We start from the raw sequence: 17250 nt of genomic DNA on the forward strand, positions 1-17250 counted from the left end.
TGAAAGTATGGCATAGATAGGGTTATACAATATATATGTTTCGCGTTTATTTATGCCAGATATAGGTTTCGATGTTATCAACAAATCAAGTCGAAAATTTCCATTCGCGTAATATAATTCATCAAAAGATGTGTGTTAATAATTTGTGTTTGACTCTTTCTGCGATATGCTGGTCACGCAGCGTCTGATCGATCAGTCACGATTCATTGGTATTTCTCCGAATGACGCAGGTTCACGATTCTATTTCGGCGCAGCCAAAAATTAGCGTCAATTATTATTCTGGTTGTTTTGCTGAAGAGGATGTGTGTATATTACATGTGTGTCAAATTGTATCTCGGAGTATACATCCCGTGTATGAGTGTTTGCAATATCGATATAACAAGAAAAAGAATTTCGTGAATTCCCTGAATCCGTGAATTACGTGTTTTGCGCAGAGATATGTTGAGACTATATCACGCCTGGCGTGAGATTACGTGGATCTTGATATTTGTTTTTGCTGAAGGTAAGCTCTAATTATGTAGCATTATACTGTATATATATATATATATTATCTACTTTCTAGTATATAACTGTTTCTGCTTCAGGGCTAGGATTTTCAGAAGCGGTGAAAATATTATTATCAGCATGAACTTGGGTCAGGTGATCGTCCAAGGATAAAATTTTATATAAGTAGGCGACGAGTATGTGAGCTTTGCTACACGCCTTCGGTCCGCAACTGTTTCTTTGGAGTTATAGCTATTTGCTCCTTCTTATGTGCAAAGTGCCAACACTGACGTCTTCTACTAATTTATCAATAGTTTAGATACTCTATATGTGGTCCCGGATTTACATCATCGTGATTATGATGGAAGTCATGGCTGTCATAAATAAGAGCTGGTAGTGCTAATAAATCATCCTCCTTATCGTAACATAGTCCCGAATATACATCCCCGCCTTTGGTATTTTTCGACCATATCTATCTCAGAAGAGCGCTTTTTGACGGCGCTGCGGGTCAATCACCATTTCGCAGAACTTTCGCTGCCGCCTACACGCGCAGCCTTAAACTACATGCAGTGGATGCTGGGTTCGTTTCTCGGCCTCCTCGTTTATAAATACGTCGTAGTAGCAACAGGCGTATCATTTCACTACTCGTTAAAATTCTCTCTCACTACCCCACCCGAATCTTTGCAATTAATTCCCGACCCGAATTCGAGTGGGCCTACTCAAATTTTTCAGTGTTGTTTGCATTATAAACTCTTATACAGGTAGACGCAGAGGCGATACGCCACCTTGTAGCGGCGCACAGATAACATCCGATTCACGAACACCTTCAATAAAATACACAGTCTGGTCCTCTTGCAAGCGAATCAACGAAGAAGATGGATCAAGGCCAGGATGCTACAGTGGCGAGCAGCAACGCGTGAGGAAGCAAGTGCGGAACGAAACCGTAAAACCATCAGAGACGAATATTCAAAGAGTTGATGAGTGCATGCAGTACAGAAGATGCCTGGTACCAGGAAGGACCTGTGAAGGATACTGGGGACTCTGGGTTGATAATGATGAATGTAATTGTACGACGAACTCAAGAAAGCAAACGAGATATTGTTACGAAAGACAAAACGTGAGTCAAATCAGATTAGGTCGTCAAATCATAGTGTCCTATATGGTGTGGACACAGCCAGACTGAATGAGAGAGAGAGAGAGAGAGAGAGAGAGAGAGAGTCTTTATTTTCATCCAACCAAAATACATAACACGCGGCAGTGATGGTGGTACAGAAAATATGCTTGCACAGTATTCGGTATTACATAGGAATGATCGATAAGACCGTGAAGGTCATCTAGTCTGATCACACCAGCATCAAACAGGTACACTTGACTCTAAGCAGTCTGGCTGTAAAAAAGGTTACAGTAGTTAAAAAAATAAATTAGAAGAAAAATTAAACGATGGTAGCAAATGATCAATGAAGCAATGTCTGGGCGAGGTGGGGCAACAGTGTTAGTGTAACGACAAGAGGTGATCGAGTAGGTCTTTTTTGAATCTATTATAAGGCAATTCACGGATATGTGGTGGTAATGCATTCCAGATGATAGGTCCCGAGTAGTCGATAGATCTCTTAGTTAGGTTGCTATTGGCTCATTGGTTCACTGCATTTGGGCTGCGTCATACTTTCCATTTGACCAAAGGCAACTTTACGGTCATTTTCGACCGGTTTGCGCAGCGCTAAATTCAATAAAACGGGTATAAATAGAAAGCTACTGCCTCACTGATTACGAAAATATAAATTTGATTCTGTTCATGGTCCTGGAACCCCCAAATGAGCCTGGAAATTTGCATTGTGATCCAGTTTTGGCGTTGTGACGCGACATGACTGTCTGGCTCTTTCTTCTCAGCTTCACTCACCTTTTGGCAGAAAGAATGGTTGCGTCACAATGCGAAAACTCGATTACAATGATAATTTCCAGGCTCATTTGGGGGTTCTAGGACCATGAACAGAATCAAATTTATATTTTCGTAATCAGTACAGCAGCAGCTTTCCATTGTTACCCGATTTATTGAATTTGGCGCTCGACAAGCCGGTCAAAAATATCCGTAAAGTTGCCTTTGGTCAAATGAAAAGTATGACGTAACCCACATGCAGTGAGCCGTTCAGTCTCGCTGTGTCCACACCATATAGGACACTAGGGTGAAATCAACAACCAAACGGGTCACTTACAAAGTACTTTCGCTTTTTCATAGTACTCAAGTAGCTTTATTTACATTTACTACTTACTCTACTTACTCAAGTAGATATGTATTTGGAATACCAGGTAAAGTAGCCCCGGTGTAACGGTAACAAGCTTCTTATTTGAACAGCTTTCTTACTTGAACCGCTTTCCGATGTCTGGTCTTCCTCTTCGAGATAGTTTGGGATGGAATATAGAAAACTATTACTTCTAATTATACTTCAGTATCATAAATGACAATATTTTGAGCAACCCATGATAACACACTCTTCATTGGATGTATACGTTCGTCTGTCTGTATAATGCAGCAAAGACTATGGTCTTTGCGTGTTCCTGTCATATTTCTTGTCGAGATAGTTCGAGTTGTATAGTAAATGATAAAGACAATTCTTTAACTTTCGAAACGCCCTGGTCCCGATGACGGTGGATTGACCAACTGAAGAAACTCCCCCACCCCCACATAATGCACACACATAATGCGATGTTATTAGCCGCAAATTTATTCGCATCACGAGCAATGTTCCCTCTAAGCTGCGCGCGTGCGCAATTGCGCAGTGCTGACACGGCCACCAGGCACAGAAAATCTAAGCTGCGCTCTAAAAAGTCGAAGTGATGACCATTTTTTAGTGGTTACGCACTGTTGTCCACGGGACCGCGCAGTGAGTTGGTGAGTGCGCGCAGACACGAGACTTGCCACATATAGACCGAATACAGTTTCAGATACCTGGTAAATAATATATACCGCAATCCTTTGTATCATATATGCAATCACGTTATATGCTCAAAATACACCCAAACCTCCAATATTGTATTGGTATTATTGGTTAATCGTTTACTGAATTTCAACTATCTAGTTGAGGTTTACTTTACCCTTTACACCTTCCTCATAAAATATTGTAAGAGGTTGATGGAGGCATCGTTTTCTTCACCATACAGAATGTTATAGGTCAAAGTTCAATCCATTGTTTTGGAAGTGATGGAAAGCCAGAAACCAGCCGCATGGTCGTTTGTGCCCCACAGAGAGATAAATGCCCGAAAACTACAAAGTACGTATGCTTTTCAGTATGCCGAGCATGCTATATGTGCATCTTATATAGTGGTCTAGATCATGTGATCATCATTAGTGGTAAGATCGATCAAATATGACAGTGAAGCATTCAGGCATTGTTCGGAAGAATGTACTTATTAGTATTGTCCAAACTTGTATAGCATGCCCATTGCCTAATCTGCGTCTATCAATGTCAAAATAACCGATATAGAATCTATGGAAGTATATGTGAATGCTTTTGTATTAGCTGGGTGGTGAGATCCAGAGCAAGGCTAGCCACCTTTAAATTTTTGTTATAAGTAGCCCACTCGGGTGTTTTCATGCGGCTCGGAGGGGCTCCATACGTACTCTCAAGTTTGAAATGCGGATCCGACATCAAAAAAGTTCGGTCACCACTGATGCAAATTCTTTTCGTTGATAGTGTATAGTATCGAGATAAGCGATTAAAAGAGCGCAAAATTTGAGAAACATCAATTCTGATTCTTGATTATTTTAGAATGCAATATCTATCAATCTAACTAAATATACACATAGCCAGCTATGTTCGTGGATGTTGTCAGGGGCAGTTAACGAAACTCAAGCGTCACAATCCAGATTGTAGATGAAGTTTTTGTGACACCATCATATTTACGCATGACAATTTGATGTTATTATGTTCTGGAAAGTACATGTAGCCTATGTAGGTCTACAGAACACGTGTGTAACCACACGGAAATACCGTGCTTGAATTTAGCATTGTGACGTCAGAGTTTCGTGTTCGGAGCAAACCAGAACATTTGAGGTGTTCGCACCATTCCTATATAGCTATTACTATAGGATTACCATACGTCCTCTTTAAGAGAATTTGTCCTCATTTTTGACTTTTTTGAAAGTGTAGTCGGAGGACGCCCAAATGTACTCTTTTTTGAGAATTTGGGTTAAATATAGGGCAAAATGCGACTGAGATAGAGTAAATCAGCACTGAAGTAACACACCGGTGGATATTTTGGGAGCTGAACAGGAAAGTTGAACTTTTTTTTGTAGTCAACAGACCACGAAGTGTAAAAAATTTACCATTTTTTCAGGACTTTCCTACGGTATTGCAAGTCTGAAAATGTTGAAAATATGTCCTCTTTTCAAATTTCCAAAATATGGTAACCCAACTATTGCACATTCATTGTAACGTCGAAATATCGTTCTTCTATACGGATTCGAGGTGCATTTGTTACCGAAATGGAAACCTATCTTGGTGACTCTGCTGTACGTCCAGTCCAGGAACGAAGCTATGGCGCAATTTAATCTGTCCTTATATTTTGGATACAGCTCTGTTAAACGCTGATATTTTGCATTCAGAAAGGAAGAGCGGAAGAAAGTTATCGATGTGACAACCACGGCAGCACATGCTTCAAAAGTCACAGGTAAAGTGACGGATATGATACATTGATAATACACAGGATTCAATGCTGTCATACATTCAGATCTAAGCCCATCGATTCGCAACCTCGCCGCGACTGATTTCGGGAAGATTTCCATCACAAATGCCAACGGAGACCCGTTCGAGCTTAGTGTCACTCACATAGCAACAATAGCTGTTTGCGGAGTGTTGTTTCTTCTGGTTATTATTGGCGCGATGCTTTTGTGTAAACAACGAAATGGGCGGTTTCGGGAACACGAAAAGTAACTTGATTACATTTACATTTTGCTGACATATTTTTTCAACTTTTCATATCAGACTTCAGAACTCCAGACGTCACACCGTTGAAGACACTGCAGCAACACAACCCAATAGCGATGGTGATTGCTATACTCGTGCCAACGATTTGTATATCAATGCTATTCCCTATCAAAGTAAGCAATCGTATTTCTTATTTGTAGATTGACTCTATCAGCATGATGTCCCTAACGTGGTTCTACCTGGCATTTGGGATTTTATCATGCCCGCAGTCCAATCACATTATTGTCACCATAACATAGGGTTATCATACGTCCTTATTTAAGAGGATTTGTCCTAATTTTTCAGGAAATTGAAAATGTCCTCCGAAGACGCCTAAATGTCCTTCTTTTTGGCAATTCGTCCTACTTTACAACTTTTACAGCTAGGCTAATGTCCTATGCAGCCGCACACCTGCATAGGACTCGAATCCGCGAGGATTGAGTTCGAAGCCGATGGTGGATATTGGTCATATTCGTGAGCCCCCATCCCCCCATCCCCATTCCCCGACCCCAAAAAACGTTGGTCTGGGGCCTCGGTTAGGGTGATAAACAAGACTCCCATTAACGACTTATGTTTGGTGAGCGTGAGTGCATGTTATTGTTATCAGTGGCTTATAATTTAGCCATTTTGGTCAGCCATTCAGGCAACTATGTACAACGTCTGTGGATATCGAATGTTGCGGCAAACATGAGGCGGTCCAATTCGGCCAAGAGTTTCTCTCCGATTATTTTTGGCAGCACACTACGCCGAGTCGCATGTTGGCCGAGACTGCTGCATATAACTTTGCGGTTCGTGGCGCAGTAATACCTATTTCCATAAACTAATCGTATTTTTTTTGGGGGGGGGGAGGCACATCAAAATTGAACATTTAACGAGAATATATCTCGCGTATCGCGAAGAAAATATTTTAAGGTTATATATAGATCTCCAAAGAAACTCTGAAATTTACTTTGATTCACGATATAATTTTGGGCCTCCTTGGAGCTCGCCCCTTGATATTACACCAGTCACACCGGTTAAACTAGTTTTCGATAAGTGCGTAGCATGCGCAAATTCTATCATACGAATAGGTTATAAATTGTACCACGTCAGAAGTTTTAACCAAACTTCCTAACGAAACTGATTATAGCCATCATGAAAGACTTCGCAAGTATATATTTGAAAATCGAAATTCATGTTGAAATGTAGTAGATGACTAACATATAGTTTAATACTATATCGTCATGCTAATCCAACTATTGCCCTAAATTGTCTTTGGTCAAATGGAGAGAATGACGTTAACCAAACGCAGTGAGCCGTGCGATTTGGTCGTGTACACACGACTCTAGGAGTGGACACTATAACTGCATGAAGTGTTTCATGAGATTCATGTTCTCTTATGATCACAGCAATTTTAAAATTCTAACACAATTTTAGATAGAGCAATGTCTACAAGTACTCAAGCCTCCACTTCGCCTCTGACGACGTCAGCAACAACCAATTTAACATTGTCGCATGCGGCTGAAGATCAAGAAGATATTTATTGGACCATTGCGCCTTGATGAATGTTGATCGCTCACCACAAAGTCGCCAAACCGGCACATTGCCGCAATGGAGCTCAAATCGTCATTGGGCCCGAAAAATCGCCGATGGCTCGTGGTCTTTACTTCCCAGTGCTTTTGAGTCTATACGAGGACGCTATGTTAGTATATAGTAGAAGTATTTGAATATTTAGGCTAGTCGGTACCACGTCACCGACATAGGCCTTAAAAGAATTGTATTTGCCCTCTTCTGTACGTATAGTTTATTCTATATTCTATATTCTATAGTTTTACGGGATCATGACCATATCCAAAATATGGATCGTGCTTACGTTTCCTAATTCAAGATGGCAGTTCTTAAAATATAGCATGTTCACTGTTCAGGCAGTGAAGCGATAACTTATGGACTGATGAAATTGCGGTGTAATGTAGAAATAAGTCAAACATGATGTAATCAGACACGACACTAGTGGGGTTTCCATCCAGCATATCTGTTTCTTTCAATGGCCATCTGGATTACTGGGTTTTTGTCATTGAAATCTAGTTTTTTTTCAACATCATGTTCGTCAGGTCGAAAATTACACTCGAAAATTAATTAATAAAAGGGCAATTTTTTTTACCTAAAAACGGAAGATTTTGACCTAAAAATTCAAAATTTTGACATTTTTTTACCTAAAAAACTTAATTTTGACCTCATGTATGCAAATTAGGTGTCTTCAAACATAATGTTAGAATTATACTGTACTTATTTTCATTTCTGGTTACAATTGTCTGACCTTACGAAGTAGTTTGGTCTGAAAAAACTTCTATGACTTGAAAACTGACAAATATTTACATAAAAAGGCTTTATTTTAACGAAATCTGAACCTATGAAGAATTCCAGCAGTTGTTGTTTGTGGTATTCATGGTGTTTGTCGACTGCAATGGTCATTTTCACCAGGCCGATATTCCTTAGTTTTTATTCCGTAACTGCCGACTTGTTGCAAGGCCCACTTCTAGTCTTATTTGTAAGACACCGCTCACATCACGCATTATGGTAGAAATAATTAAAATTTGTTGTAGTAACCTACAACAACGTAAGATACTTTCCTACATTCTCGGGTAGAAAGTGTCTGTCCTTACTAAGTAGCTTGCCTAGAATATAGAAAAAACGTTCAACAGCAGCAGTTGTTGGCTGGCAACACTGAAGATATGCGTACACTGCTTGACACACCGTGTTGCTTCATTGTGACAATCTTGTCTACATCACAAGTTTTCGTTATGTGATTATTGATATGAGAACCATTGTCGACGCAGCCTTGCTTCAGTTAAGATAATGCGGTACGTTGAACATAACACCACGTCAACTTATTTGTTTCAGTTGACCATTTATGATTCACAATGATATACATTTTAATAATATATTCATATATTCATATATGAAAACCCGAAGCGTTTCGAGCCAACACTCTTCAGGGGTAATCGTCGGCATAAAGAGAATTTCAAAAACTTGCGTATAGCTACATTGCATACAGCCAATTGTGACGTCATAGAAACAAAACAACATCAAGTGCCGACAAACCGCGAGCGCAGCTAGTGGCCAATTATTAGCTGAAGCAAACGTTCCTTCTGCTGGCATAAGCGTGCGGGTTGATGGATCTTAATGAATGTCGATTCCAGCGCGCACAAGTGGAAAAGTGTGCGGCCTCTACCCGAAATTGAGAATATGTCGTCACTATAGTTATTGGCGCAAGTAGCATGCTCAGTAGGGCTCTTCAAAAATGACTTTTTTTCTCAAATCGGACCGGCTACTTGATAAAATTGTTAGGTTACCTAATTTAAGCCTACACACAAAATTTGGTTCAATTCCAGCCAGTAACCGCTTTGCTACAGGAGAAGAAAGTTTCTATTTATTATATAAAAATAAATAATAAAAAATTTGAAAATTTTCTGTTCACCCCATGAAAGTGTTAGGCTGTCTATAGAAACGATGTTCACCAAATTTGGTTCAATTCCAACCAGTGGAAGCGGAGTTATTGCCGTCGAAAAATTTGGATTTGAATAAAATAGTATTTACGGTGAGCACAACTATAATAAATAAACAAAGAATCGGTCACCGTAAATACTATATTATTCAAATCCAAATTTTTCGACGGCAATAACTCCGCTTCCACTGGTTGGAATTGAACCAAATTTGGTGAGCATCGTTTCTATAGACAGCCTAACACTTTCATGGGGTGAACAGAAAATTTTCAAATTTTTTATTATTTATTTTTATATAATAAATAGAAACTTTCTTCTCCTGTAGCAAAGCGGTTACTGGCTGGAATTGAACCAAATTTTGTGTGTAGGCTTAAATTAGGTAACCTAACAATTTTATCAAGTAGCCACTACGATTTGAGAAAAAAAGTCATTTTTGAAGAGCCCTATTGCTCAGCTAAATGCCTGTCAATGGCAGAGTTCATTGCCACGGCCTGATTGTGTTCCAACACCCTTAGGTCATTTTCAGTTTCAGCGGCCTGTTCCTGGGAATTTCATGTACGTAGTCTAATAACGCACGGTACATGTTGTTTGATACGTTCCTGCAAGCGCCGAGTTGTTCTTCCTACGTACCGACAATCACAGTGGCACTTAAATTCGTAAACTATATTGCTTTGTTGAGAAGCGGGAAGAACATTTTTGCGCGTTGCAGGAAGTAGTTGTTTGGTGGTGAATACAACATTAGTTTTGACGTTGTCATAACAACGATCTGCGGCTGAGACCAACTGTTTCTCAAAACGAGAAGAGATGGGTTCCAACCACGGTAAATGTATGTATACATTACTATCAGGGCGTTCGTTCGTGTTTTGGGAATTGCTGGAATTGAAATTGTTGAGTTTTCTGTCCATAGAGCGCTTGATGATATGTTCCGGGTAACCGGATATCAATTAAAATTTTCCGGATATATTCTAGTTCCGAGTTTAATTTTACATCCGAACAGGTCATCAATGCTCTATGTACCATTGTTCCAATTATTACATTGAAAGCTACTTTCAATATGGTCAGGTCACTGAAAATACCCGAATATGATCCTCAACATCTCAACAGGATCTGGATTTTCTTGGTTTATTTAACTTCCACATCTGGCTGGGCTTTACCAACATATCCCAGTGGCCAGTGGCATATCCCAGGATGTTGTAGTTGCGTATATTCGTAATTATAACCTTCAAAGTCCGCAAACATACAGGTCATTTTCAGAAGTATGAAGATAATAGGCATAACCAAGTGATTTCTAGTCTCATTGTTGGCGTGGGTGAGGAAAGTCGTGACATATAGCCTTTAGACCTAATCATCACAGCACAAAAAATACTAACACACCAGCCTATTTTCATGACATATTATAGAGGCTCTATGTTCGATGACCATGGTGCTCAGAAAGCTAAGATATAACGTAACAAAATCAATCAATCAATCGTCAGATTATATTTTAATCTGCCCAAGACACAGATAATGTATACAAGACACGCAATGCGATGTAATGAACAGTTGGGGGATCCCGAACGACTAACCAGTAGGGGTCTCATGCAGGGCTATTGAAGCCGGAGCCGGAGCCCCGGAGCCGTGCATTTTTACCGGAGCTGGAGCCGGAGCCGGAGCTCTACATGAAATTCAGCCAGAGCTGGAGCTGGAGCCAGTTATTTGAGGGGTAGCTCCGGCTCCGACGTATTTCATAAGATGCTATTATACATGCAACAACCATACCTGCTGAGTTCACATAATTCAATAGCAGGCCTTCTCGAAATTAAGAATCTTTTGCTCTTTGGCGCTTCCTTTTCCGACCAACCATGTTCCTGGGGATTTAACAGCAGAGCAGTCATATATGTTCAATGTTCAATTTACATACATGAGTGCCGAACCTCGGTATGCGAAATATGCCTGTGTGTGAATATAGTGGGTATTCGGCATACCCACAATTTCCTCATCAGCAACCTGATTGGCCAATTGTATACGGTTCGAAAATAATGATCACTATGTTTTACGCGAAATGGGAGAGAGGATAAAAACGTGATTTCGTTACACAAGTCGATATGACGAGCACGAGCCGAGAAATTCCATGTTATCGTTGCTATGAATCGGATGAGCAAATACTCGTTCTTCCGTGATAGTTCTTTAATCGGGCCGCGAAAGTGGTCAGTGTTATTGAGTATGCATATGCAATTATGCATGCTAATTGGAATTCATTACTGCGCATCATCTTCATTCACTCGAGTAAGGATTTTCGAGCGTAAATAGGGGATGGCAGAAGAGTAGCCCAAAACCCCACGGTATTTTATGTTGGATACAAATTATACTGATTTGATACGCGATTTCCAATTTGTAATCATCTGTTTCGTTAATTCATTCTTGATGGCTGCTTGATATTCTAGTATTCCCGGATTATCGCGCACTGTGACTTGTAAACGTGCAATGTGCATACTGCATAGTTTAATTCGTTATGGGCATGGCGCAATAAGCATGGCACAATGTTTAATTCGGTTATTCGATTTGTTTCAACCGGAAAATATTATATTTAGATAAACTTGATCGACACCGGATGGACTGGTGCACCAATATCGAACGTCAAACCATAGGCCATTTGGTACAAATCGAATTTCTATTGATCACGTTGTTATATCCGCCCATATTGCTCTTACTGCAGTTACAGTTGAATAATAATCGCACATTTAAAAATTGAATTGAGCTGTATGGCATAATGTTAACTAGTACAGTGCCAGTGTTAAAACGCCGCATCAAAATTTTAATGCTGTACACAGCAGTGGCACGGAGTAAAGTGCGTTCAAGTACAACTATGATGTTATCGACAATTGACAAGTATTCATTATGTCGTCACAAGCCGGTACGGCGGCACCTATGTCTTCGTTGCTGCATCCGATGTTACTGACGGCTGACAGACTCTAGATTACTATAGATAACTAACCTACGAGTAAATTAGTAATCTATATAGACCAGGGATGGCAACCTTTTCGGCTAAAGCAGTGGTTCTTAACCTTTTTTCTTCCAGCGCCCCCTTTCAAAAATTATCGTGCTCCAGCGCCCCCCAACTTCATATTGTAAGGAATGTAATAAAGACAATGAGTAAGAGGTAGGGTCGTAACAGCACTTCGTTAACCCCCCTGAAAACGATTGCCTTGCACACCCATAGCGTGATAAACCGAACTTCTGAGGGCTTCGCCCCCACGAACCCCATATCGTGATTTTGATAGTCAGCAAAGTTTGTGTAGCCTGGTCGCCCTAGGTACGAAAATTTTCCATAATGCATGAATGAATAGGTGGTAATTACATATATAAGTCGCTATAAACTTTTTAGCCTCTCAGCCCACGTAATCAGATTTACCAGTAGCACTGAGTGAGCTATTTTATAGGAAAATAAAGGGCACGTAATTAATAATTAAACATATTCGGGCGTGCTCGCGGGTACAATTATTCGTTACCAGGGCCGTAACAGCACTTCGTCAGCCCACCCCACCCCTCCCCCCGCCCATAAAAAAAAAACAAAAAACGTTGGTCCTGGGCCCCCATCGGGTGATAAACCAAACTTACGGGGGACTTCACTCCCAGACCCCCATTAGGCTGTCCGCTATTTGCTGATAGCCTATTAGGTATCTACATTGGGTGTCCATTTACTGAGGCAGCTATTCCCGCCTATTCGCACGAAGTGCGAAAAATTTCACTAATTAATGATTGAATTGGTCAATATCATCGGGAATTGCATGTATTTGAGATCAATTTTTATCCTCTCTCTGCTCACGTAAACACATTTACCGGTAGAGCTGAGTGAGGTGCAATATTCCCTCTAAGCTGCGCACGTGCGCAGTGCTGACACGGTCTCTGCGCACAGAAAATCTACGTTGCGCACAACAAATCCGGAGTTATTACCTTTTTTTAGTCGTTACGCACTGTTGTCCAAGGGTCAGCGCAGTGAGTTGTTGAGTGTGCGCAGACTCATCAAAACTTAAAGCAAACATTGTGAGGTTTCTTGGAAACTGTAGGGCCCGTTACTAATAATTAAACATATTCGGGCGGGCGAACCCGTTGGTATGACTTCGTTGCATGATGTTATTTCGTGACCCCCTGCGATATCAAAAAATATAGAATCGCTCAACGAGGATATCGCCCAACAGGAATATCCCTGTCGCCCAATCGTACTAAACTAAAAGACGCACACGATTTCAGATTGGTATTTCTGCACTGACATATAATTTTTCCCTGCCAGATGGAATTCGTCTTCTGGGGTTCAGATTGCCAAGACAGGAACATTCAGTGTCAGTCATTTAGGCGCCCATGGACAATTAAACCTATATGTATTTTGAAGGCTATATGTAACGAAGTTTTCGGTGTTAATTTGCTCTGAATACTCATTAAGGATATGTCCTATCACCACATCATCTACTGCGAAGCCATTTTTCTCCAGCGCCCCCCATACCGCCATCCTGAGCCCAGCGCCCCCCATATCGTCCCCTGAGCGTTTCCGCCCCCTTCAAGATCGCCAGCGCCCCCTGGGGGCGCTGGGGGCAAGGTTAAGAACCACTGGGCTAAAGGGCCACTTGAAATTGACGAACGAGTGCGCTGCCCTCTAGCCGCGCCAGGCGCGTAAAATTTTCGAAGTTAGTATTATTATTACTGGGTATATTGCGGGTCGACTGTATACCGCCCGCTGGGCTTAATTTGCAAGGACAGGACTATTCGGCATCTGGACATATCGATATCGAAGATTTCCGCTAATATACGACAATCATTTTGTGCCTGCATTTCATCGCCGACGATCTCTCTGCGAGCGCAAACGCGAAAATACTTTCTCTCGTAATTACGAATATAGCTAGACTATCGGCTAAATCAGGCGTTTTTTCATTTTCAGGTGGGGATAGGCTACAAAGAAGAAAATCGTGTGACAATTGAACACGCGAAGCGTGAAGAAAAATTTTACTACTATTTTAGTTTATTGTAATGTACGACGATTTACTAAAAATGTGACTGGACCATGGATCTGGAAATGCGTCGTAACTGATATGTTAGTCATCAGCATCCCAAGTGTCGCGGCCATACTAATCATATTTTTGGTTGGCCTTGCAAGTTCACAATCTGAGCAATTCCATTTCGATAATATAATGGGAAATTAGCTCCCGGGCTACTCAAAACCTTCTCGTGGGCCATATATGGTCCCGGACCGCGGGTTGCCCACCCCTGATATAGACAGACACCTTCGATAGTTTTCAGAGCTGGAGCCGGAGCAGTGGTAATAATGCGGCTCCGGAGCTGGAGCCGGAGCTAATGTATGATAGAATAAAGCTCCGGAGCCAGAGCTGGAGCAATGCAAATTTACGGCTGCTCCAATGCCCTGCTGGTCTCATGAACTGGCATCCACCTTGACCTAGTGCCCGATGTCACAGTCTTCTTCGACGTTATTCTTTCTTCGTCGGTCCTTTTTAGAAGCTATTTCATACTCTTTTTCTTTCTTTATCAGGTCTTTCTTCTCTGTTTTTTTTTTGTCTCCGTAAGAACAGCGCATGGGGGACGAGGAGCCGGAGAAGCCTAGAATTGTCCGGATTTATCGAAGTTACACTATGGCATCCTCTGTTGGCGGGCTGCCAGTAAAATTGCACTCAAGCCACTGCAGAAACTACAACATAAAGTACTCCGAATCATAGCTAGAGCCCAAAAGGGGCCTGGCTGCCCATCCAACAAGTCGCTGCTGAAGAGATTCGGCGTCCTAAACATAGAAGATATGCGGAAACTAGAAATCGCCAAGTTTATGTATCAATTCCACTGCGGTCGTTGCCCCGAATAATTCAATGACTTCTTTACCTCGGAATCAAAAGCACACAAGTACAACACACGCGCGTCCGCGTCGTCCAAATATCATATGATCGACCGAAAAGATCATCGCTCTATCAAATATGCCGGACCTGATGTGTGGAACAGTATCCCGCCGGCCACCCGACAGTCGACGAGCATGTGCACATTCAAGTCGAAATGCAAGCAATTACTACTAAATAAATACAGTCCATCCTCAAGATTACCGGACCACGACTGACCTATCGATCTCGCTTCCCATGACATGCCGCCCTATTTCTTGTCGCTTTCTTTTTCTATACTATATTCTTTACTTTCATTCAGTGTGCATGCCTCCTCTTTACATCGCCTATATAGGCCAAGGTGGGTGTCAGATTCCATAGACTACTCCTTGTCGCTTCGACATCTTCCTGTCTTTTCATTGTATCGCATTTTTGTGGTGTATTGAACTGATAAAATTGCTAATAAACTAGGGTTGCCATACGTCCGGAATTTCCCGGACATGTCCGGAATTTCACTGTTCAAAGTAGCGTCCGGGAGGAATTTCCAAAATATGCCAAATGTCCGGAATTTTGAAGACTTGATGTAGGCTCATAATATTTTTCGTAAATCAGCATAAAAACAATATTTTTTGGGAATATTAATGCCGATGCATGATATCTTTCTTCGCGCTGCGCGCGATTTACAATCACATTTATTGATTTTAAAATGGAGACTACCACACTCGCAAAAACTGCAATAAAATATAAAATAAAAACAACCTTCATTTACTGAAATAGCCAAATTGAAATCGCAATCATAGGAGAACGGTATATTCCTAGAGATCGTTAAGGCCGTTTAAATGCTTTATTCAAATATGGTGGTAATGTGGGGTGTGTTTGAAGCTCCGTGGTGCGCACCGGCAAAAGGCTGATAAACAATCTTATCGGCAGGACAGGAACATTACTTAACGATGTGCAATTACGCTCCCTGTATTTTTGAACTCATCATCCCCCACCAGCTCTAACGCTAACTCTGACCATGAGGGCGGAGAGTAGTATCTATATAGTAATATAATGAACAACCAATATTATTGACAGAATTAATTCAAATAATTTAACGACCAGATGCATATAGAAACCAGATTCATATAGCAAGCAACACTCGCCCAGAAGTTGCATCGATCACCCTATAGCGTGGGCTCAAAATCATTGTTTATTTGGGCGGAAAGGGGCTGATAACATGTGCTTTCGGTTCCGGTTACACAACACACAGCCACATCATAGTGTCCTATATGGTGTCGACACAAGCAAATCTCACGGCTCAGTGAAATTGTATCACGTCACAATTTCCATTTGGCTACAGGCAATTTGACGGTCATTTTTGACCGAATTGACGAGCATTAAATTTGGTAAAACGGGTATCAATCGAAAGCTGACTCTGCACTGATGACGAAAATATAAATTTTATTCCGCTTGCGGCCCTGGAACCTCCACAATCAGCCTCGAATTTTTCATTGTTATGAAGGTTGGCATTGGGACGCAACGATGCTTTTTGGACCTTTTTCTCTTGAGCTACACTCTCGTTTCGCCAGACAGCATTGTTGCGTCATCAGGATCTCTCTCGTTTCGCCAGACAGCATTGTTGCGTCCCAATGCCAATTTCCATAACAATGAAAAATTCGAGGATGATTGTGGGAGTTCCAGGGCCACGAGCGGAATAAAATTTATATTTTCGTAATCAGTGCAGAGTCAGCTTTCGATTGATACCCGTTTTACCAAATTTAATGCTCGGCAAGCCGGTCAAAAATGACCGTCAAATTGCCTGTAGCCAAATGGAAATTGTGACGTGATACAATTTCACTGAGGCGTGAGATTTGGCTTTGCCGACACCATATAGGACACTATGGCCACATACTCCTGAACCGGATCGTGGCCACCTCTGGTCTATGAGCAAAGCTTTGCTACTGTGACGTCATAACTCATTTTGAAATCGGCTAGTGGGCGCTAAAGAGTGTCCGGAATTTGTGTTGCAGAAATATGGTAACCCTATAATAAACCAATGATGATGATGATGATGATTTTAATATACTAATTTTCCTCACTTTTAGCAGTTTCTGGTCGCATTTTCAAATACCAGTACCAATAGAGAATAGACGAAATCCCAATAGTGTGGTTACTTTACTATTCATCGAAATTACAATGAAATGTAGGTCTTGGCCGTCTCAGTCTCGAGTCATGTGACTTATGGTCCAAGTCATGCACAATGACTCGAGTCCAAGTCGAGTCAATATACAGATTGACTCGAGTCGAGTCGAGTCATTTCCGTATTTTGAGAAAATTACTCGAGTTATCAGAAAATCTTTACTCGAGTCGAGTCGGACTCGATTCATTACAACCCTGGCCGACGCTAACGACCATGCTATCCCGGTATCCCCCCACAAAACAACCGATTGATCCTCATCTTGACAGATTTAAAATGATCCAGCGATAGCGTGT

At 41.3% G+C, this 17250-nt stretch overlaps 1 protein-coding gene across 1 annotated transcript; it reads left to right on the forward strand.

Annotated features, from left to right (window-relative positions):
* The first annotated feature begins 330 nt into the window (after positions 1 to 330).
* On the forward strand, positions 331 to 7219 carry LOC145454960 (uncharacterized). The gene is made up of 7 exons (XM_080332887.1): positions 331 to 502; positions 1245 to 1600; positions 3640 to 3749; positions 5084 to 5148; positions 5209 to 5407; positions 5463 to 5578; positions 6861 to 7219. Exons 1-7 carry the CDS (start codon positions 439 to 441, stop codon positions 6983 to 6985), a joined length of 1035 nt encoding a protein of 344 aa, XP_080189013.1. The 5' UTR covers positions 331 to 438; the 3' UTR covers positions 6986 to 7219.
* Positions 7220 to 17250: the final 10031 nt, after the last annotated feature.

Source organism: Botryllus schlosseri, chromosome 14, assembly GCF_051294905.1.
Source record: "Botryllus schlosseri isolate E-star chromosome 14, Bs_hap1, whole genome shotgun sequence".
In the NCBI taxonomy this organism is placed as follows: Eukaryota; Metazoa; Chordata; class Ascidiacea; order Stolidobranchia; family Styelidae; genus Botryllus; species Botryllus schlosseri.

Bases quoted from the DNA above. Each gene is read 5' to 3' on its own strand.
- LOC145454960 (XM_080332887.1), top strand. From the start codon at position 439: ATGTTGAGACTATATCACGCCTGGCGTGAGATTACGTGGATCTTGATA. The intron at 503-1,244 runs GTAAGCTCTAAT...ACTCTTATACAG, and splicing joins GATATTTGTTTTTGCTGAAG to GTAGACGCAGAGGCGATACG. The intron at 3,750-5,083 runs GTACGTATGCTT...TTTTGCATTCAG, and splicing joins AAATGCCCGAAAACTACAAA to AAAGGAAGAGCGGAAGAAAG.